A 24,348-nucleotide genomic window follows, 5' to 3' on the forward strand; every position below is an offset into this window, starting at 1 on the left:
GTCCGTGCGCGGCTTCATCTGTTGTGATCCTTTCAGATCTCAAATTGCATGACGAGTTTGTGCCTTCCATACCGGTCTCCTCCACATAGACCTAAAGGTCGAGCCCAGTGCTGTAGATGATCCCGTCGGTGGTGTTTTATAGTGTTCATCTAGTTCTGTAAGGTATCCTCTGGTTCCTTTGTGTGCTGCTGAACTTGTAACCTCCGGCCGATTGTCTACCTGGTTTGTTCAGATGACAGGCCCTCAGAGCTCCGATACCGCCTCTATACACGCCAACACAATGTCCATCTTTAATTATTCACAGAGACCACAGGGATCACGTTCTCCTCCCTCACTCGCACTAAGCCTGACACCACTGGCGCACACCGGCCATCGCATGGTTTACATCATTTCCATTCTGTTAAGTGTTATGGTACTATAGAAGAAGAGTCTCTGCACACCGCATGCTGCACCCAAGCTGTGTTTGAAAATGAAGATTTTTGGAGCTACATGCTTTTCATCAGACCTGTTAAGTGTTGATAAGTCGTGTTGTTAATTGTTAATACTGTTAGGTATTGACCATTTTTAGGTGGCACATTGTTTCCCCTAGACATTTTCTAAGGGGGGGGGGGGGCAATGCAATAGGCAAGTGTTGACTAACGGAGGCAGAATCTCACACTCTGCAATCAACCATGCACTCAACATTCTAAAAAATTGGCTTTTCATTCTCAAATTTATTAACAGACCTCTCGAATCAAGGAATAATGGAATTTTACAGCTAAACCCAATGTTTCAATGTATTTAGAAAAATCATTGCAAAATCTATTTTGTACTTAACATATGATAAAAAATGTATGAATCAGCTACTGATGAAGTTCAAGGCCTCTCAGGTCTTTCAAAGACTATTTTCAGGAACATAATGTGATAAAGCCAAGAAGCTATATCTATGCTCTAAATTAAAGACCATAGTCATTTCATTTATAGCCTAGATATATAGCTTCTTGGCTTTCTTGTATCAATGCAATATTGAATCATTATAAAGTAATGAATCAGCCTCTCTTTTATGCCTAGGGTTGGATATCAAGTACTGCCACCAAGAACCGTGGTTTTAATGGAAGAAATTGTTTTTCTAAATATGCCCAGTGTTGCAAGTTCATTACTCCTCTCACGACGGATATGGATTTGCGGGTCGTATATTCAATATATATATTGAATCTGCTCATCAAATCCTATCTACAGCATATTTCTGTTGCACTCTCCAGACAAGTAAACTGCAGCAATGAGCATTTTGCCAAGATGTTTGCTGTTTGCTTGGGGCTTAACGTCACATCATTGGTTGCATCAGCAAAGCATGTGGACAAGTTATAATACAGCTAAATACAACACACAGAGAGCACTGACATTTTCAACAAGATTGTAAATACTTGTAGAGGCCTTCTTTTATATGATAGATGAACGTGTTTCATATGAAGTGCTTATGTTAATCATGAATTGGGAGACACCGGCGTAATTTTATTTAACCTTTATTTAACCAGGAAGTCCCATTGAGATACAAGATCTCTTTTGCAAGGGAGACCTGGCCAAGATGACGGCAATAACATTTGCAATATATCAGACAGCAATAAAATGTGCGATACATCACACAAGAACATAATAAAAGTGCATGTATACAATGTACAATCACATATAAACACAAAACAGAATAGTCTACATAATAGTAAAAGTGTATGACAGTATAATACAGGGTAATACAGTAATTTTGCAGTTTTGCAGTTGGGACCCGACTACAGAAAGCAGCAACATTCTTCTTGTAGGAAGTTATGTAATAAAGATTTTAATTCGCAGAGAGAGACCAGGGTATCTAAGTGGATATGGTACTGTAGCCCATTCCATGCCCAAGGTGCGAAGCTTGAAAAAGCTGTTCTTCCTAGTTCAGTGTGTATTCTCTGTTTTTTTTTAAGTAGCCATCTTATGGACCTGGTATGGTAGCTGCTAGAGGCAACGCTAATTAGATTGGAAAGATATATAGGAAGCTTCCCTAGGATGGCCTTATATATAAAAACAACCATGTGGGATTTCCTCCGTACGTACAGAGAGGTCCATCTTACCATTTGGTAAAGCACACAATGGTGAGTAATAGGGCTGACCTTCGAAGCTTTTTTTGGCAATCGAAGCTTCGGGCCGAAGCTTTTTTTTATCTTATGTTGTGGGACTTGTACAGCACTTTGGTAAACTTTGTTGTTTTTAAATGTGCTCTATAAATAAAGTGGATTGGATTAATTAATTAAGTAGCCCCTTTCGTGACTGTGACGCAGCCAACAAGGTAGGGGTGGACGGTATGGTCTAAAATGTATATCACGGTATAATTTGAAGCATAGACGGTAACGGTATATATCACGGTATCAGTGTTTCTGTTAGAATAATTTTTTTTGCCTGATGGGCAGGCTATATAAAGAATGACATCCTCAAGGCATGTAGATTTATAATATTTTAACTTAAAACTAGGCTACTTTTGCGTATAAAGTCATTATATTCAAAATAAAATAAGTCCCGAGTCGAGACTCCTGCTCCCATTGCAAACAGCGGGGCTGGATTTTGCTAGAAGCATATGTAGCTGCAGAGCCGCAGAGCGAATTGAATTGAATAAGAATTGAGACAAAGGTGCCACTCATCCTCAGCTTTAAGAATTGACAATTGTGTCAACAAATTGACATGTGTCAACAAATTGACACATGTGTCAACAAATTGACACACAAAATGCTTAGAGACGATGGGGGTCAGAACGGCGCAAGGGTGGGGGGGCGCTGTTTGACGGGCCTGTGACCAGACCTGAAAGAGCCCCTGGCTCTGCGGCTCTGCAGCTGCATGCTATTCGCAAATCCACTGCTGCAGCCGTCCTCCCGGCTCCCGCTGCTGCCGTCATTATCATAACACTACACACATATCGTAATGTTTACAGCAAACTGTAGTTGATCACCAGGTATGTTTTATTAACGTAGAATAATTCATATAAGAAAAACGATAGGGAAATATCTTACCTTTCTCCACTGGTTAAAAATGCCAGGAACTGAAATTGAAACTTGCTGTGCGCTGCAGTGATATGTGTTTATTATGAAATGACAATTTTGCGTGTTGACACGCCCACTGCGCGAAGCCTCCTAAATAACTTTTTCCAGTTTGCACATATCTATTATCTATGACTAATTCTATCTATTTTTAGGGGCAAATGCGATTGAAATAGTCGCGCTGTGGTTACATGACGTCATTGCTATTTTAGAGCTGCCCTACCGGTTACACGGTATAGTCAAAATCCATACCGTAGAGCAAATTAATACCGTTTATACCGTATACCGTCCACCCCTACAACAAGGTTTCACTCGGCTGCGCTGCCTGGGTGCAGTGGGGCTGCTCTCACAGCCAACGACATGACATTACATAATTATGTTGCAACCTTCGTCTATCAAGCAAACAATTATATTATATTTAATTTATAATTATATCAGACAATGCACCTACAAAAGCAGATGATTACAATTAAATTAGCCAACTTGGTAACACATTAGTCATAGCAGCATAGGCATAGCCTTATTAATGTTTTGTGTGGCGTCGCCATCGTGTACAACGATACTTACGTTTTTTAGGTGATTTGACAAAGTTGTTGTAGAGTTGTGATATGCCATTTTCTTCTGGCATATCTGGCACTCTGCTTTTTGGGCATTGTCTTTGCATATTTTAAAGTGTAACCACACGTCTGATGACTTCTTCGTCGACATGTCTGCTGCACATGTCCTTGTTGTTTTCAACACAGATAATCTCCACGTGCTTGTTGTAGAGAGGTGGAGTCGAGGCGCCGCTTACTTTCGTTTCATTGGAATGGAGGCGCATGATTTTGGAGGCAAAAGAAATCGCCTTTTTTATTTTAATTTTTTTAACTCCGATTTTTTTTTTATGTTCGAAGCTTGTGCCATCGAACGAAGCTTCGAAGTATTTAAGACAGCCCTAGTAAGCCCTTTGGCACTAGTGATGAAGCGCAGAGAAGCATGGTACACACTGTCTAACTTTTTTAGCAGTGAAGAGGCAGCATGCATACATCTTATGTCACATAGTCAATTACTGACAGGAATGTGGCTTGAACAAGTTTCTTTCTGGCCTCAAAAGAAAAGCATCGTTTGTTGCGAAAGAAAAAAACAAGTTTAAGTTTCTTTGAGGTTTCCAATATGCACTTTAAAAGATAGCTTTTCATCCAGCCCAAGATACTTGTAGGATGAAACATTTTCTATGGTTGCTCCCTTTAGCGTAACAATATGAACATGATTCACTGGCTGTGAGCGAGCCCTTGTGAACATCATGAATTTAGTTTTCTTTGCATTTAAAACTAGTTTAACAGGTTCAGCACCAGAGGCCGCTGTGGGCATATGGCTGTGTGTGTAATTAATGGGGATACATGCCGGTGTTTGCAGTGCTAAAACTATATTAAATATTATAGCTATGGATCTAATAATATAGTCGATCAGGGTTAGAAAAAAAAAAAAAAATCAAGGGCTTTTTTTGCCCCCCTTAATTGATTTTCGGGGGCTTTTTTTGTATTTCGGGGGCACTGAATTTTTATGATAAACGGTAGGGGTGGGACGGTTCACAAAATGGACGGTTCGGTTCGTATCACGGTTTTGGGGTCACGGTTTTCGGTTCGGTTTATGTTATTTTTTATTAAAAAAATAATTTTAACACTCAAATCTAAACATGCTTCTCATTTATTAAAAAAAAATTAAAAGGTTTACAGTGTTACAGTGTTTACAGCCTTAAATAATGTTTGGCACACAAAGACCGAACTGACTGAAAAATATAGGCTACATTTGTCAAAGTATTAACTTAGTGCAAACAAACAATATGCTCAGCCAGCACTAGACTTTCCTTTCTTTAATATAAACACAAAAAAACAATGTCAACCATGTTTAAATTCCCTGATTGCCAGTTCTTAATGGAAAGATTAGTTTTCGGCTTGAAATTATTATGTATCTGTCTACATTTATTTAGACTAACATTATTTAAATATTGAGTGCAACTGTGGTGGATTACGTCATTCGGTGAGTTGGAACTATCTATGGGTTGGCGCGGGTCCCCACGGACATTTTAGCGTGTGGCACCTTCAGCTCCGGTAACGTTAGGAGTTCATAACATCAACAAGCAGCACGAAAGCGGCAATAGTCCCGGTTGGAGTTAGTAAAACACAGTTGTATGTTAGCAGGGCTGTACGCTAAGCTTTTTCACTAGGGGCACACTTGCCCCTAAATGAGAAATTTAGGGGCAAAAAATATTTTTTAGGGGCAAATTTTTAAATAACAATTTTACCATTATTTATATCGATTGTTTTTGATTTAAAAAAGAAAAAGAAAAAAAATTATTTTATATAATTTTTTTTTAATAAAATATATATATTATATAATCATACTTGTAGTTGTATTATCTGCGAGACATCGCCACCACGCAACAAGTCTAAATGCTCGCTATATGCAACCAGCTCCACTGTCTGTGTGTACTGAGTAGCCTCCAGCTACGGCCAGGATTCTCCGGAGCTGCAGCTGGGCGCTGGGACGTCATCGCGTCATCACACGCCTTGGATAATTTAGGAGTGAAATGCGAATCCAAGGCTTGAAAGCACTACTCGCAAGCCCGCCCCCAGATAATATTTACCAATCGCAACGGCCAATTAAAGGGGCAATTCGCGACGATATCATCGCACTGTACAGCCCTGGTTAGCCTTCTTGGATGTTGAATAAACGCCTATCATTGTCTTTAAACACTCCGCCTCTCAGACTCCCATTTCCTCCTCTGCTAGCGTTGACTGTATTAGCTGGGGCTAGTGCTACCATAGTTAAAACGTGCATTGTTTTGTACAAACTGCTAACGCTATGGCAAGATGTGTGTAGGCCTATGTAATGTTAATGGCTATGTTTTTAAAGTCGTAATGAAGATTGATTTATATTGTGCTTGCCATTTTTACACAAACTGACTAGCACCTGGCTGCAGTGCTGCTGCTGTCTGCAGCCAGCCAGTGCTTTTTTTAATTTGCGCGTCATCTGAACCGTACGATACACAGACGCTCCATTACCGGATAAATATATATATATAATTAGTAAACTGTCGGGGGCATTTTGAGCCCCCCTTAACTGATTTTCGAGGGCATTTTGTCCATTTTCAAGGGCATAATGCCCCAAGCCCCCGTTAATTTCGAACCCTGTAGTCGATTGTCATTGAGTTTCTTCCGGTCAAGATGCAAAAAACAGAAAAAAATTTCATCCATAGATTTCCGTTTTATACCGTGGTGAATATAAGTATAGTTTTAGAGTAATTCTGTGTAATCCCAGGAAACGTCGCCAAACAGCGTTTAACTGCATTTCACTATAAATCGTGCCATTCCTCGCCTGGATCAATAATCAATCTGAAATCAACGCTAGATTATCGGTATTATGTTTCATCATGCATGCATGAAAGGGTGTGTGGGGGGGGGGTTCTATGCTTTGATTGTCACCAACGGAATATGTTACACAGTACATTAGACACACGCTTTACAGAATTATCGGATCAACGCAAGATTGATAACATATAGCCCTTACCTTGTCTATGATGTACTGCAAAAAGAATAATCCAATTATCTGATCGTCATTCCAAGTACTGATCGCGATCGTGTTTCCAACGTAATTCAGCATTGAACATGAACGGGGGGGGTGGGTGACCCTCGTCGATGCATCCGTTATAACCGCTTGCCCTGCCCGAGTAGTTAGACCCCGCCTGCACGCCGCAGCTCGGCCCAGACACCAAGCCACATTGTTTCAAATGGAGTGCAATAGCGGCCGCAAGGCGTTAGGCGGTGGTATTTGATGTTTGCGATCTCAGACCCATTCCCAATGATAACATCAGGCTGGATGGATGAATTATGAAGGGAAATATCGAATAAAAGAAATAACGATGAAAACCCGACTTTTCTCGGGTTTGGCGCCCAACGTTCGGCGGCGAGTTAACCCAATTTATGTCTGGCGTCCAATGTGTTAAGATAAAAAATGGGGGTTTGAAAACAATTAAACGCAGCCTGTAGGTAGTGATGCACCGATGTGAAAATTGTGGCCGATACCGATAACGGATATTAATATTGCTGTTCTGGCCGATACCGATATTTACCAATGTCGATATCTCTGTATAGAAAACACTTTTTTATGATAATCAAATAAAGAGCTATTTTCCAAAACACATACTTTTTTTTACTTTTGTAACTTATTTTCAGAAATGACTGATATTTTGAAACTATTTAAGGCCAAAACATGTAAAAAGATATCGGACCGATGCGTGTGTGAAAAAACTGCCATATCGGCCGCCGATATATCGTGCATCACTACCTGTAGGTCCTCGATCACCTGAGTAAGGGAGGGAGCACTTGTATACAGGATTGTATCGTCCGCATTAAGATGCAGCTTGGCTGTATGGATTTTATTTCCCAGGTCATTTATAAAGATAGAGAATAAAACCGGAGCCAAAACAGACCCTTGGGGAACACCTTTGTTGATTTCTAAAAAACTTGATTTGTAGTTCTCTGCAAATATACATTGTGTTCCGTCTGAGAGGTCATTTCTGAACCAATTTACCGCTTCCTGTCCAATGCCAATGTTGTCCAGTCTGTCCAGTAATCATTTGTGGTCTACGGAGTCAAATGCTTTTGATAAATCAACAAACAATGCTGCACAATGTTGTTACTTGTCAAGTGTGTTGATTATGTCATTAGCCACTAGCATGGCTGCAGTTATGGTACCATGTCCAGACCTGCAGCCTGACTGAACTCACTTAGGATGTTATTTTCTAATAGGAATTGCTTTAGTTGCTTTGATTATAAATGTATTATTCTAGAATTAATTTATTACTAGGATTCTGTTATCAACATGGCATCTATATATTTGTCATTTGTCAGAAAAGTTGTCCTACGTGGTGTAGATTAAAAACTGCGTTTTTGCCCTCAGCTCTCTGAACACTAAATCTGCGCTCTGCTATTCTCAGGGCTGTTTTGACACTGCAGAGACGGGCTGTGTAGATTATTCACCCTCAACTTACAATTTATTGTGAGAGAGGGTAGGGTGCTACCCCTCCCAGGCAGCCAATCGCGCCGAGGCCCCTTCAAATTGAAGCTCAAAACAACTCTGGCTATACTGCATCCAGTGATGTATGAGCCGTCAGTCCAGGGCGGAGGAGAGGTGTGGTAAACGTTGCACTTAAATGTGAAATGTAGCCACCAACCCCCCGCTATACTCCAGATCAGACTAGTATAGGACAACACAGCCTCTTCAGAAAACGTTAATAAAGTACTAATCGACCACAGGGGAGGTACATATAACTGTACATCGTCATAGCCATAATAAGTCATTTACGTATTGTATCGGCAAGATTAACGTATTTTCAAACCACCAATCATTGCAGTCGTGATTGCTCTCACCACTATCTAACTATGATTATAGTTAGAGTTGAGGTTAGTTTTAACATTCGCTTAACAGTTATGGTTAAGCCATAACCCCTTAACACATTAATTGTCAATGACGAGTATACTCGTTATAGTCCGCCAATCGTTGGACTGCAACAACGACTATATACTCGTTATTATGATCATTATTTCTTTTATTTGCTATTTCCATTCATAATTCATCCTGCTGTGCTGTGGAAGTGTGTGGCACTCTGTCTGAGACCGCAACGGTCCGATACCGCCGCCTTGCGGTCGCTATTGCACTCCATTTGAAACGATATGGCTTGTTGTCAGGCCGAGCTGCAGCGTGGGGGAGGGGTCTACACACTTGGGCAGGGCAAGCGTTTGGTACCTAAAACCCGGCCAGTTAAAAAATTATCAGAATTCCAATGATGCGCAATTGTCATTGTCTAACATTCTTTGCATCCTCGCCATTCCTGTATGTCCACGTCACATTAAAAACCACAACTAACGTTAGCCGTTAACTAAGCTAACTAACGTTAGCTGCTGGTGCTAACCCTGGAAACGCTCACAGCGGAGCAGTGTTAATTTTGGCAGCTATTTTTGTTTTAGTCTTAGTCATGTGTCAAGTGCTCCTTTTTCGTTTTCATCATATTTAGTCATCTGCATTTATTTTTCATTTAGTCAGTTTTAGTCAACTAAATGTCTGAGCATTTTAGTCTTAGTCAGTGTTAGTCTCGATTTTGTCTTTTTTGTTTTTGTCTAGATTTAGTCGCAGAAAACGGATGATTTGTCTAGTTTTCGCAAATGAAAAAAAGGCATTTTATATTTTTATATTGTAAATAATACAATTCTATTTATTAAGTATAGTCTAGCCAAAACCCTATCAGCGGATTCACAATAAGTTCAGTAGAAGGCTAGAAGCCCAATAGTAACCAAACATTCCTTGAAATGGTCAATAGATTCAGAAATAGTCAGACATGGAATGGAACATATTCTGATTTAAATTGCTTATTAATTTTTTTTAACCAACAAAGGAACATTAGGATAGTGTAAATACACACAGTACACACTGATTGCAATTCTCACTGAGACCTACTGTACAAATTTCACACACATTCCCTTTTGTCCCTCGAGTCGTACCGTAGATCGCTGACATCAGTTTAAACTTAAAATGGCGGCCCCCATCAGAGCATTCGGCTAACATTAGCTTAGTGAACCTGCCACCGCACTTCTATGTGCATAAAGTGTGGTAACAAAATATCACAGCCCCTAAGACTGGGAGCGTTCGAACTCTACTGAGCATGTACCCAACATTATATGAAAAATAAAGTAATTACGACGTTTTAGTGCACTTCAAGCGCTAAAGGGATTCATAACTTATAGCATGGTCAATCTCAGTGTTAGTACTCGTCTGTTTATTTTCTTTTCATACCTTTTTAAGTGAACGTGGTCTTGTCCTTGTTGTATCCATGTGTAATGTTGATAGTAGTGGGTGTAGTACACAGATGAAAGAGAGCACGTCTGTGTCTGGGATATAGGTCCAGACTCCCAGGCTATTAGCCTAGCCATCCTCTCAGCCTCTGTTGTCTTAAATGCTATGTTCTTTTGGTAGAACTGTTCGGCTGCCGCAGGAGTGTTGAGAGAGTAACAGATTCCGTTCATGGTTATTGGTATAAGCTGTAGTCACGAGAGACCTGGGACATGGTTTTTAGCCTCACGTATGTTATGTAGCTTGGCTTTTAGCCATAAACGCTGCTGAGCTTAACACGGAAATGGGAAATGCTGAAATAATAACGTGACTTATTCTAAAAGTTATAATTATTTTGTCTCATCTTGGTTTAGTCAACATAAATTAACACTTTGGTTGCCTAAGGTTAAATTAATGATATACCATAGATTGCCAGCGCTATTTGTCTATGGAGAAAGTCCCCTTCTTTGCAGGGCTATAACTTTTTAAATTCTATTGCTACATTGCCATTATTAGGGCCCATTCAAAGTCCTATATGTATTGTTCATTGTGTAGCAACGTTAAACTTTTTCATTCACATATTCATAGTAAAGTATGGTCTAATGTATAAGTATGTTTTCATCTCTTTCTGCAGCTTTCTCCAGAACGTGATATATAGCCCCAAATGCATTATATTGATGATGAAATACAGTTTGATGGCAATCAGCGCGATATAAAAAATTCCAACTAGACGTACTTCTAGAAGTTACTACACGTCATCTGATGTTGACCGGATGGGCGAGGGGGCGTTTATAATTCCGTGGGCAGCGTTATACCAATCATCTAATGTGGGTCAAATGTTGATAATATCAGTTATTATCGAAGACGCTAACGTTACACGCTGAAACTCACCCCAGTCTCCGCGCGCCGTTGGGCGATCATCGTCGAGTAGAAATTTTATCATTATGGGATATATTATTACCCGGTCCATCTCCAGCTTGTATAATGGTATATACGTCCAAATCATGTTGTTTATCGAGTTATTGGCAATCGATCGCTATGTAGTGTGACGAGCTAGAGTGCCGGAACCTATCCCGAGTGGCCGGAAGCAATACGGACATCTAGCACAACCTCTACTGCGCTTCCTGTTAAGCGGTTGCGCGATCGGCCACCAGATGGCGCTCCTGAACCGCCAGAGAGCTCAGTGGGTCCTGCTGGTGAATCTCAGGCCAGCGGAGGGACATTATGAATCCGATTGCAGATTTTTGAAATATTGATATAAAGACGACGTACAGCGTCCCCCGGCAACTTTAGCATGGCCAGCAAAGACGTCTAAAGACGGGTCCCGGCACCCAAAGTGTTAAAAGATAATTCGTCATGGTTTTTGTAAACTACATTTTTGTGTCCTCAGTTGTGGTCAACAATATTTAATTAATAATTTAGTGACGTTAGCGTCACATGGTCTTCAATAACGTGACGTCACGTCTCGTTGTCGTCGTGGGAAAAAGCTTTGTTGACTAAGATCTTTTGTCATCAATTTCGTTGACAAAATTAACACTGCAGCGGAGTTACTCCACGACACCAGTTTACATTTAGAGCCCATTAGTGAGGAAAGGGGGGGGGGGCTGAGTCGTGCTCTCTCTCTCGCGCTCTCTCTAGGTTATCTGTACTTATTACATGGCGTTTTAACATTCTCCAAAATGCTTGATTGTGATTGGTCAATAGCGCTCGGTTGCCCCTAACAGCGGTGAATTATTTCTCGATAATTCACCGCTGCTACGGGCAACGCGCAATAATGACCGCTGTTAGGGGCAACAGAGCGCTATTGACCAATCACAATCAAGCATTTTGATCGCAGTCACGAAAGCTATAACCTCGTTCCCAGCTTTATCTCGCACAGCTGCACTACATCAGGTGCAATCACGTCCACACCTGCCGATGACAGAGGAGCAACAGAACAACTGCGTCTGCATTTGATCTCGTCTTGTCGATGGTGTAAAATGAATTATGTATATTGTTAATAAGTTAGCCATGTAATGGGATAATGTATAGCTATACTGCGCCTCGGTGTTCCAGAATGCTCTGTCGGTCAATTATTTTGACCTTGTAGCTATACATTATCCCTTACATAACCTGCATGAAGGTCAGGAACATCAGGTCCCTGCAGGACGTCAGTCAGTGGCAGGGGGTGCTGGGTGATGGCAGCACTGCAAGCTTCAGGTGGAGGGTATTTTATAAACAGCCACTGCCTAAGAGGTCAGGGGACCTACAGTGGAGGATAGCGCATGGGGTTTTGGCAACTAATCGGTTCCTGGCTCGGTGGATCCGGGGGTGGGTGATGGGTGCCCCTTTTGCGGAGTGTCAGAGACTGTTACCCATGTTTTCCTACAGTGTCAAAGAGTCAATAAGGTGTTGTGTTTCCTTAAAGGGTTGTGTGTGAAGCTGGGGGAGATGTTCTGTGTGGAGAGTTTCATCCTCGGCCATACATATTCATTACGTAATAAGGCTGTAAGTGTTTTACTGAATTTTATATATGGGCAGGCTAAGTTAGCCATTTGGCTGACCCGTAGGAATAGGATCAGGGGCGTTGGTCCTACGGAATCAGTGCCTATGTTGAGGGGTATGATCTCTGCACGCCTTAGGTTAGAGTTTATGTATTTTTCACTGAGACATGATGTTGGTGCGTTCATGAATGCCTGGGGAATGCAATATGTACTGTGGGGGGAGGAGGGGCTGAGCATATGCATTTGACTGTCAAGTGTGTTTATGTGTGCTGAAGAAACATTTTGGGATTTATTGGGGGGGGGGGGGGGGGGGGGGTGTGCAGGTGAGTGAGCGTGTGTGACTGTGTTGGTTTTATGAAGATGCTGTGAGGTTTTTTGTCTGTAATGGCTGCTTTAGTTGAGATGTTTTAATAAAGAATATCAAATGTCTCTCTCTCTCTCTCTCTCCTCTCTCTTCTCTCTTCTCTCTCTCTCGTAGCCAAACATTACACTATAAAAACGAACTGGATAGTTGATGATAATAAACATTACATTTAATTGGCTGAAATATAAAAAAAATCATTAAGTCTGCTATAAGCCATTCTGTCTGTGTGTGTGCGTATCCCATCTCTGGTCTTTGGAAAGACCAGATGAGGTCAGAGGAGTTTAATAGTTTTTACTATTGATATTTAAACTTAAAAAATTATAATACATAATAAATGTATACATGATCATGCAACATAAAAAAATGGTTGTAGGAACGGTTTGGGAGAGGGAGGTAGGGAGGGGTTTTAGTTTGTGTGGTGTGATAACAATGTTGAAATTGAGAAGTTTAGACTTTAGTTTTACAACATAAATTAAATGTTTGTTTATAATGAAAGTACTGGTCGTCAGGTACCAGTATCGATTCCCAGGTACCGGTATGATTGGTTCAAATGTGAACGGTACCCAACCCTACTAAGGGTTCAAATAATAATTCATAAAAAAAAATTACTTATTTGTAATACATACACATGTTACATTTTTGATACAATAAGTAAATATATTTCTTATGGCTTGGCTATAACATAACGTACATTATGTACCGTACCCTTTTTTCTTGTGGTCGATTAGTACTTTATTTACATATTAAGAGAACTGGCTGGCGAGGATGGTCGTTGTCCATATCATAAATGTCTGGTGAAGTGTTAATGAGGACATGTGTAGGTTTCTTGTACAGGATGATATCGCCTTCCTTCACACCAGGTTTTCATGCCCCCGGCGAGTTGTGGGGAGAACTGCAGTCGGAAAAAGGGCGTCTGAAAAACAACATCAGTGTTTATTTTCGCAGATATCTATTTCTATACCCTCCCAAGACTGACTGACACACAAAGAAAACAGACGTGTGTAGGGCTTTATCCCCAGTTAAGCGCCCCTGCCGTAGGTTAGGGTTCAGTGCATTGCTCAAAGGCACAGCAAAGTCACACCTGCAATATATCATCCTATGCCAGTTAAGTCGTCATTGGTCATATTTGGTGCCATTTTGTAATGAATATATTTTATCTGGTGTACCATCTAGGCTTATCTTGTGTTAGCGCACCTGGGGAGGTTCTTTCACATCTCTGTGTGGAGCACTTAGCCCAAATTAGAGCAGCGGCTCTTTAGTTGGTGCAAGAGGATATAAATGGAAGCAGGACTGGGCTGTGGAGGGAGGGTCCTTTGCAGAGTCTCTCTTCTGGTAGGAGTGCCTCTGATTCAAACACTGGCTGGATGATGTTGGGGAGGGGGTGTCCTGGGGTCCCATAGAACGTTGTTAAGATTAAACAGTGTGTGTGTCTGTCCTTAACCTGGATCATCACTGTTCTTCTCAAGCTCATCTCCCGCGGGCCTCGGCACTGATCTGCAGCAGCGATGGCTCATTTTCTGTGTGCGTGTCCTTGAGCTCACAGCGACCGGCCCGGCTGTAGAACTAGACACTAGACATTTATCCCTCCAACGTGCACTGAGAATCCAGATTGATTCAGAGTAAGTGGGGGATGCAAGCCAGCGGGTATTTGGACAAATGGAGTGTGATTAATAAAAATATTTCCTTTCGGGGCAAATTCCTGTAGACTCTGTCCTTGTGTGTCTTTGTCTCTGGCCTCTAAACATACGTCTTTTCCTTTTCTCTTTCAGCATGCAGCCGACTGCAGGCTTTTCTTTCTACCATTTATAATGACCTACCTTTCACTTTTTCAGTCCTCTGTCCGCTCCTGTCTTCATTGCCTCTGTCATTTCTTAGTTTCTCTCAGGAATAGGCAGTCAGAATTAGTAGTCGTACTGTATTGAGTACGGTATATATTATTTATAGTAATATCATTGCTACTCTTTGAGCCTTTAAGGTTTAGGATCTCACGTGTGTAATTTTGAGAACTGAACGTTCTAACGATGATGTCACCATGGCTACTGGACATTGAAATATACAGTTCTAGAGAGCTAATTGGATTGAATTATCTGTTGTAGAATTCTGAGAAAATATTCCCATAAAGAAAAATTGCATTAACCTTGCATTAATGAACCCCTCACCCCCAGGTGACATCCATGGGCAGTACACAGACCTGCTGAGGCTCTTTGAGTACGGTGGCTTCCCCCCGGAGGCCAACTACCTGTTCCTGGGGGACTACGTGGACAGAGGGAAGCAGTCCCTGGAGACCATCTGCCTCCTGTTGGCCTACAAGATCAAATACCCAGAGAACTTCTTCCTGCTCAGGGGGAACCACGAGTGTGCCTCCATCAACCGCATCTACGGCTTCTACGACGAGTGTGAGTGGAAATGTTGCAACATCGGCTGGTACACCTTAAAATGGGTGATGTGTTGCCATGGCAACAGTCAAACATTTTAATGAACATTCCAGTGGTAGACTGCTGAAAAAAACGTTTCCAAGTCTCTTTCAATGTCCCGCACAAAAAACACATTTTCATGAAATATCATCAAAACCCTAAAGAAGCCATTTTAGGTATACTGAGGGAGATTATATCAATAACAAGCATCCATTCAAGTCCAGCCACTTTCAACTGCCTTTCACTGTGGATCAGCGTTTCCGTTAGCCGGTAATTACCGGTATTTGACCGGCAAAATCTGTTGAAGTCCGACATATTTAATCTCTCCGGTCATAATGTCCGGTGAAAATAATTCCCTCTAAACACAATTAGATTATTTGAATTGTATTAAAATAGACTAAAATTAAATAGCCTATGCGATGAACGAAACAATTACATTTGTTTCATCGTTGCTTCACCAAGCAGCCGGTCTAATAATGACAGCGCTGTGTCAGCGCGAGCTTGCTGCTCCTAGATTTGTGAGAAGCATCCATCTGCAGCCCCACAGAATGCAGTACTCCAATCCAGCCATTGGCAATTCAGCTGTTGGGTGGGCGGCGCTGCTGAGCCCAGACCGGACCGGACCTAAAAACACCGCTGCTCTGTCGGTCTGCAGCTCCATGCTTCACGTAAATCTAACAGCCAGCTCGCGCTGACACAGCGGTGTCTTTATTAGACCGGCTGCTTGGTGAAGCAACGATGAAACAAATGTAATGGTTGTTTCGTTCATCGCATAGGCCATTTAATTTTAGTCTATTTTAATACAATTCAAATAATCAAATTGTGCTTAGAGTGAATTATTTTCACAGGACATTATGACCAGCACCAAGTCATTGGGAGGTGGAGTCATCACGCAAACCCACGATAATGTTGCCGTCTCTCTCTGCCAAATTTCTCAGTTCTTCGCTTGATATAATTAATACAAATGTCCAATATAACGGAATTCGTTAGCTCATAAAAATGTGATTATAACAGACTGCTGTTTAATGTCGGGCAGACTGCCCACCGACACCTCAAGTCGGCAGCAGCACGAAGTCTCGAGGGACTTATTTTATTTGGAATATATTAATGACTGTATACGCAAAAGTAGCCTAGTTTTAAGTAAAAATATTATAAATGCCTTGATGATGTCATTCTTTATATAGGCCTATCAATTGTTTTTAAGCTCAATAAACTCTGACCGGAATTTATCCCATTTGTCCGGTAGATTGAAATCTACCGGACACTCAGACCTGCAAAAAAAAATTTAACGGAAACCCTGCTGTGGATACACAATGGCTATCACGATTCGTCGACCATGAAATGTTGTCGATTTGCATATTCATGATCAACGCATCGTATTGTTGTTACTTGTATGTCTTTTGCGGTGGGAATGGCAGATGTTCAAACTCATAACATTCGCAATGTTTAATCGAACTAGTGCGCAATGAATAGCGTTCGATATATAAATAACTTCTCTTAAACCACTATTTGTGATTCTGCCTAAAGCCAGGACTCGAAGTTCCGTGTTTTACGTCAACTCCAGCTGGAAGGGAGGGGCTGAGCCCGATACCCCCACCTAGGGCTTGGCGATAAAACGATAACGATAATTATTACGATATTTTAATAATCGATAATAAAAATAATATCGATAATAAAAAATATATATAGAAAATTATTATTTGTGTGGTGACCAGCAACAGGGCAGCTTTAACTCATTGGGGGCCAAACATGTAATATTACGTGTTTCACCGCCAACGCTTGAGCGCCAAACGCGTAATAATACGTTTTTAGATCCTTTGATCTTTTTCCTCTGATCCCCGTTCTAAACCATCATCTGGATCATTCTAGCCGTCCCTGGCTTGTTTGCCTACGTTGGAATTACAATGCAGATCGAATCTCCCCAGGTGGCAGTATCGCCTACCTTTTGAACTCTGATAGAAAGTGATCAGGAGAGACAATGAATGAACTGGACTATCAAAACTCGCTCTGAGGGGGAGGAGCGTAAACACGTGTAATTACATATAAACGAGTAATTGTGATCGCCGATGGGATCATTGGAATTATTATTTTTCGATTACCTTCTGGCTAAGGTAAGGACCCCCTATGTCTATTTTACCTAACCTGAAACATGTTTCTGTAACGATAACAGTGTCTTACTTTACCGGACATAAACCAAGCGTTTTGTAACGATCACATTTTCGGGATAAGACTACCCCCCACCCCCCTTGATAAGGCACATACATGGTATATACCTTTTGATTTGGGAGTATTTGGGGTTTCAGGGGATCAACCAGAACGGTTTGGGCTTATTGCATATAATGCGTTTTATCTTGCAATCTATGGAAAAAGACTGGATTATCTTGGAAATGGGCGATGTTTAGCATGTAATAAACTACAAACTACAGTGTATAGAAACAACCTATTTTTTACATGTTGGACTAGAAATAGTGTCTGTCAAATGAGCCATACTATTGTCTCCATAGCTATAATATAGAATATACAATAGCTCCGCAAAGATCGTGAAATATAGTGAAAATGGTCAAGAAAAGCTGGCGCTAGACAGTGAAGGATGGGGGAAGCTTGTGGCGCTCAATGTGTTAAACTTGTCCAAATGACAATACTGACCAAATTGAGATTTATTTTTCTCTTGTCCATTTATTTTGTTTGCTTTTTAATTTAAAATACAGTTTGAAACAGTCTGTACACAGTACGGAGCTAGTCTCCAGTCATGAGTCATGGTGCATGTGTGCTTTCAAACCAGCTGCAGCCTGAGAACTGGAGTGTGAGGGGCTGTAACACTAAAGATGGCAGCAACGACAAAGAATTGCTGCAAAATAAACATACATTTGTTGTTTAAATAATTATAAAAAAAAAAAGATCGATGGCTCATCTCCTACTCTGGGTATTCAGTAGGTGGTGTCAAAGAGGCAACTACCCATGTGACCTGAGGATACTAGTAATATATTTTTTTAAATATTCAATTGCAATTGTTGTTGATTTATTTATTTTGATTTATCGACTAATCGATAAAAAATAATCGATAACAAAATAATTGTTAGTGACAGCCCTAGGATACACACATACACATGCACGCACACACAACCAAAGTTTTTGATTGTGTGTTTTTGGATCCTCCACCAGGTAAGCGCAGGTTTAACATCAAGCTGTGGAAGACCTTCACAGACTGCTTCAACTGCCTCCCCATCGCTGCCATCATTGATGAGAAGATCTTCTGTTGCCATGGAGGTGAGAGGACTGTCCGTTATCTGATAAGTTGTATTTACATTTACAAGTATGACCACAGTCCAACCAAGAGTGACTTTATTTCCTGTCTTAGGTCTATCGCCTGATCTGCAGTCAATGGAACAGATCCGCAGAATCATGAGACCAACAGATGTGCCTGATACAGGTAGTGTGTGTGTGTGTGTGTGTGTGTGTGTGTGTGTGTCACTCAACACTTTGATGCACATTGTTACTCAGCTGATGAGTTGTACCCTTCCTGCTGACTTGTTGTACAAAACTTGTAAGTTGCTTTGGATAAAAGCGTCAGCTAAATGACCAAATGTAAAAATGTAAATGTATGTGTGTTCTGCAGGACTGAACATGTCCACTTCCGCTGAATTTCTTCCCTTACAATATTCTCTTTTTGATCTAATGTCTTTAATATTTTCCTTTTGATTGATCGGACCCTGTCTCCATTTTTATAAGAGACTATTGCGGCAATAGATCTTGTTCTGCGTTGCGTCAGCAAAGAACTCCAAGCCTTTGACTTTGACATGCACACTTCAGCCTGCCTCTGTTCTCTTCCCCTTGATGTGTTCCTCCTAATGCAAACCTCCCGGTGCGCCTCCCCAGGCCTGCTGTGTGACCTGCTATGGTCGGACCCAGACAAGGATGTGCAGGGCTGGGGGGAGAACGACCGTGGCGTCTCCTTCACCTTTGGGGCCGATGTGGTCAGCAAGTTCCTCAACCGCCACGACCTGGACCTCATCTGCAGAGCCCACCAGGTAATAAGGGAGGAGATACAATAAATAAATAATAATAAATATTTGGACATTGACACAATTTTCACAATTTTGGCTCTACACCACCACAGTGGACAAGATGTGCTTTCAAGTGCAGACTTCCAGCTTTAATTTGAGGGTATTTACATCCAAATCAGATGAACAGTGTAGGGATTATAACAGTGCACCCCCCCCTTTTAACTCATTCTGCGCCAATCACAAAAAAAGTCAGGTTACGCCAGCGGTTGAGTGCCAGAACCCGAGAAATCGTTTTTTCTTTTATTCGCTTTTAACACTTTCAGTGCCAGCCATAACGTTGATTAATGTCCTTGAGTGCCATCATCCACTTCAATGTTAGTGTTAAAAACGGATAATCTATGTTTTAAATTATGGCTATGCGTCTAATCTGCCCGTCTCTTATCAATGACTTGTTTGCAGTCAACATTGTCGAAACGGATTGTTTTTTAATCGTTTCATATCCTTTTTATAGCATTTCGAAAAGCTATCTTTTTCTCGAAGATTTCCGGAAAATAGAAAGATTTATAAACGGCATTTATTGGAATATTCTCGAATACACTAGACACGTTGTCATTTGTCGGCCTATTTATGAATCGTTTTCAAATAAACGCTAGATTATCGATAGTATATGTGTACTTATGCACGCTATAGAAGCGAGCTGAGAAATCGATTACCTCATTTCCTCAGCATCGCACACGCACACATATACACATACGGGACACGCTGTTATCTCAGTGAATACAGCTCTGATTATCCTAAAACTGGTAACATAGACTCCTTACCTTAGATCAGATGTTCTCCAAAAAGATTATTCCAATTCCTGATCGCCATTCCAAATATCGATCGCGTTTATTGATTGATTATTGACAACAAGACAACACATTAACCACAATCACAATACATAGAACTTCACAAGAAAATAACAAAAACAATAATAATAATAATAATACAGACTAACAATTATACAGACAAGAGAAAAGAAAACAGAGTTCAACCTTCTAAATTAATTCCAAGGGGTACTATCTAATAAATGGTCTTTCCCAGTGTTCAGCCCCGATTCCCGGCCGTGTGACCCTATATTAATAAAACGTACATCTCCAATCCACCACAAGGACAATTTTTTGGGAACACGACCTGAAAACAGAGCAATGAACCTTCATGAAAAAACAAAAACCTGTAGAGGTGTTCCATAGACTCACAGAGACCGTGTAAAAGTGGCCAAACAGTGAAGAAATAGTCAAATAGCTGCCCCCCCATAATATCCCCAGCTAAACTCAAGATGACAAGACAAAGGACAAGACAGACAAAAACATTTCCTCCTCCCCCTCCCAAGAGACCGCCGGACTCACCCGAACACGCACCCCAACCCCGCTCAGCCGCACACTGCGGTCTTTACCTTCTCAGCTGCTGCGAACCACAGGTCAATTCCAGCCTGCCCCACCCCAATCACCCGGGCTGTGGATATCTCAAGATAAATCACATCCAATAGAGTTAGGGACCAGTTAATCATTGTAAGCTTCTCAGGCTCCTTCCATCTCATTGCTATTAGCTTCTTCGCTGCTGTGACGCCCGCTAGGACAACCCATGGCTACTGGACATTGAAATATACAGTTCTAGAGAGCTAATTGGATTGAATTATCTGTTGTAGAATTCTGAGAAAATATTCCCATAAAGAAAAATTGCATTAACCTTGCATTAATGAACCCCGGGTAGTGTCGTTATATCGTTCAGGAGTAGCGTAACAGCTGTGAATGGGATAGTTAAGCCACACAGATCTGAAAGTTTGTCCGTTATTGACCTCCAGAAGCGGGCCACTGGTGGGCAATCCCAATACATATGCATATAAGTGCCGGTGGCCTTTTGAGAGCACAAAGTGCACCGAGAGTCGGTTATCAGTCCCATAGCATATAGCTTCCTAGGTGTAAGATAGGTCCTATGAATATAATTAAAATTAATTTGCTGGTGATTGGGGTTGCGGGAAGATAATGCCACATTTGCCCAAACATCATCCCAGTCAAACTCGGGGTCCAACTCCGGGATATCCACACGCCAGATTGTATCCAATGATACATTTTTATACGTGGATTGAATTAAGAGCGTATAAAAGTCGGAGACAAACCCTCTGGATGTCGTCCTGTCCACTATGAGCCTGAGGAAGGGGTGTGGGTGCAAGGCTTGAGCCCACGGTACGCCATGCGCCCTCAGTGCTGACCTTAGTTGAAGGTAAAGAAAGAAGGACTCGCCGGGAAGATCATAAAATTCTCTTAAGTCCTGAAACGCACGGAGGCCGTTCTTATCATAAATATCCTCCAGAGTATGCACTCCCCTCCTTTGCCATTGAGGAATATTAACCGGCTTGTGTCCAACAAGTAATTGCTGGTTATTAAAAATTGGAGAGTCCAGGTGCCAAGGGCATTTAACCCCACACGACCTCTGTACATTACGCCACGTTTGGATCACGTGAGTTATGATCGGTCCATACCTCAGCCGGCATTTCGAAATAGAGACAGTGGAGTACACTACATCCTGCAATCTTAGCGGAGATACCGCCGCCGCTTCTAAGGAGCGCCACGATACAGCCTCTACAGGGTCCAGCCAGCACATCAGAGGTCTCAGTGAAAAGGACCAGAAATAAAGTTTAAAATCAGGGATTGCGAGGCCCCCATCTTGTTTTCTACGTTGAGTAGTAGCCCTTTTGATTCTCGGGCGTTTGTTATTCCAGACAAACTTAGATACCATCGATTGTACCTTGCGCCAGTGGTCTATTGGAGGGGGCAGGGGGAGCATTGAGCTAATAAAATTTATCCTAGGCAGGATGTTCATTTTGATTATGGAAGCCCGGGCTTGTAAGGAGTTAGGAAGGGACGACCACCTGTCTAGATCCTGGCGTATTTTATCATAAGTACCCGTGAAGTTGTACTTAGTAGTTTGGTTCAGCGTGGGGAATATCTCTATGCCCAAGTATTTAAAATGTTCTACTATGGGGATATCAGCTGGTAGTCGTACCGCCTTGGCCAGTTCATTAAGAGGCAGGCAGGCTGATTTGTTCCAGTTAATCTTAAAACCTGACAATTTACCAAAGTCGTCGATTATCCTCAATAATTTTGTGGCCGACCGGGAGGGGTCGTCCATGAAAATCAGCAGGTCATCCGCATAGAGAGCAATTTTGTGTGGAGTATTGTTGACCATTATGGGGACGATGTCCTCCGATTGCCTAATAAATTGGGCCAAAGGTTCGAGGGAAAGCGCGAGCAGTCCCGGGCTCAGAGGGCAACCCTGTCTAGAAGATCTGGAGACTGGAAAGAGTGTGGAACAGTTTTTGCCTGTCAGTATCATCGCAGACGGCGAGGCATACAGGACTTTAATCATATGAATAAAACTCTTTCCAAGACCCATGACCTCAAGTACCTTCCACAGGTATGACCACTCAAGTCTGTCAAACGCCTTCATGGCATCCAAAGACAGAACTGTGGATGGAGTTGTATTGTCTTTACTGTTATCGATTACATGCAACAGCCTCCTAAGATTATCTGCAGCCAGACGCCCCGGGATAAAACCAGTTTGATCGCAGTGTACCAATACAGACATAAATCTCTGCAGGCGACGGGCCAGCACCTTGGCAAACACCTTTAAATCGGCCCCGAGAAGACTCAAGGGTCTATAGCTACCACAATCATTGGGATCTTTGTCCTTCTTGAGAAGTAAAGAAATCAACGCCATATTGACATCTCTTGAGAACTCCCCTTGTTCGATAGCGTAATTGATCATATCGAGCATCAATGGCCCCAGTTGGTCCCAGAAAGCTAAATACACTTCGGGTGGAATACCATCCCAGCCTGGTGCCTTACCCCTCTGCATTTCAACAATAGTCTCCCTCAATTCTACGAGAGTAATCGGTCTCCCCAGTTCCTTGGCCTCTTCCTCAGAAATGTGGGGTATCTCAAGCCCGCCAATGAACGATTCAAATTTAGAGTCATCCAGATTACCCTCTGAGCTATATAACTGTGAGTAAAACTCTTTAAAAGTGTCATTGATCTTTTTCGAATCAGTAGTGACTGCACCCTGGCTCGTCCTAATCGAGGGGATATCCGAGAAATGATCATTTGAGCGTATTTTCATTGCCAATAGATGGCTAGGTCTGGAGCCGTGAAAATAGTAATTTTGTCTTGTCCTATGTATCAAGAACTCAGACTGTTGTTTAAGTATGGAGTTTATTTCTTTTTTGACTATCTTACGTTGTGTGTTTAGTCGTTCATTATAGTCAGTTTGCAAGGATGCGTATAGGTCCGCATATAATGATTCCAGTCCTTCTAGCTTTTTTGACCGGGATTTTCGCAAATTGGAGGCAAATAGTGTGACATGACCCCTGATGAATCCTTTCAATGCGTTCCACAGGACCCTAGGGTCTTCTACTGTGCCAACGTTGATCTGCAAAAATTCAGCTAGTTTACTCCTGAACTCAGAACAGAAGTCATCGTTCTTTAGCAGGGTCGAATTAAAACGCCATCTGGGAGCTCTTGCGGAGAGCCTGCCAAAGGTTGCCGTAAGGAAAATCCCCTTGTGGTCTGAGAGAGCCAAGGGAACCAATGAGACATCGAAACTATCAAACATATTAGGGGACGCGAATGCATAGTCAATTCGAGAGAAGCTTTTGTGTCTGGCTGACAGGTGAGAGTAATCTTTGAGGGTGGGGTTGCATAAACGCCAAAGGTCTGTGAGCCCTGTGTCTTTAGCCCACATCCTAAGGGCCTTAGAGGCCCGTTTTTGGTCGCTCGTTTCAGAGGGCCCGGACCTATCCATCTCAGCATCCCAGCACGCATTAAAATCGCCACCCACCATGAGAGCGTATCCATTAAGTTCCAACATATTCTTTGTGATTGTATTATAGAACGCTGAATCAAATGTGTTAGGAGCATACAATGCTATTATAGCCATCTTCCTATGCAAGAATTCAACTTTTGCTATAGTAATCCTTCCCTCCGTGTCCGACCATACATCCAAGATTTTGATATCAAGGTTACGTCTTGTAACTATGACTACTCCTTTAGTCTTATCATCGGCTGAGGATGAGGAGATAACGTGATATTGCCGATTTGCCAGTCTTGACACGTCACCTACCAATAAATGCGTTTC

The 24,348-nt window shown here is 41.8% G+C and overlaps 1 protein-coding gene across 1 annotated transcript in view; it reads left to right on the forward strand.

Annotated features, from left to right (window-relative positions):
• The window catches only part of LOC311225555 (serine/threonine-protein phosphatase PP1-beta catalytic subunit-like), a 93,619-nt gene that overhangs the window by 53,078 nt on the left and 16,193 nt on the right, over positions 1 to 24,348 (forward strand). The window contains exons 3-6 of the mRNA XM_084310890.1: positions 14,924 to 15,154; positions 18,335 to 18,439; positions 18,531 to 18,602; positions 19,049 to 19,200. Of these exons, the coding sequence (XP_084167016.1) occupies positions 14,924 to 15,154; positions 18,335 to 18,439; positions 18,531 to 18,602; positions 19,049 to 19,200 (560 nt within the window). The remainder of the gene's footprint in view (positions 1 to 14,923; positions 15,155 to 18,334; positions 18,440 to 18,530; positions 18,603 to 19,048; positions 19,201 to 24,348) is intronic.

This window comes from Notolepis coatsorum (assembly GCF_963971535.1).
Source record: "Notolepis coatsorum genome assembly, chromosome: 3".
Lineage (NCBI taxonomy): Eukaryota > Metazoa > Chordata > Actinopteri > Aulopiformes > Paralepididae > Notolepis > Notolepis coatsorum.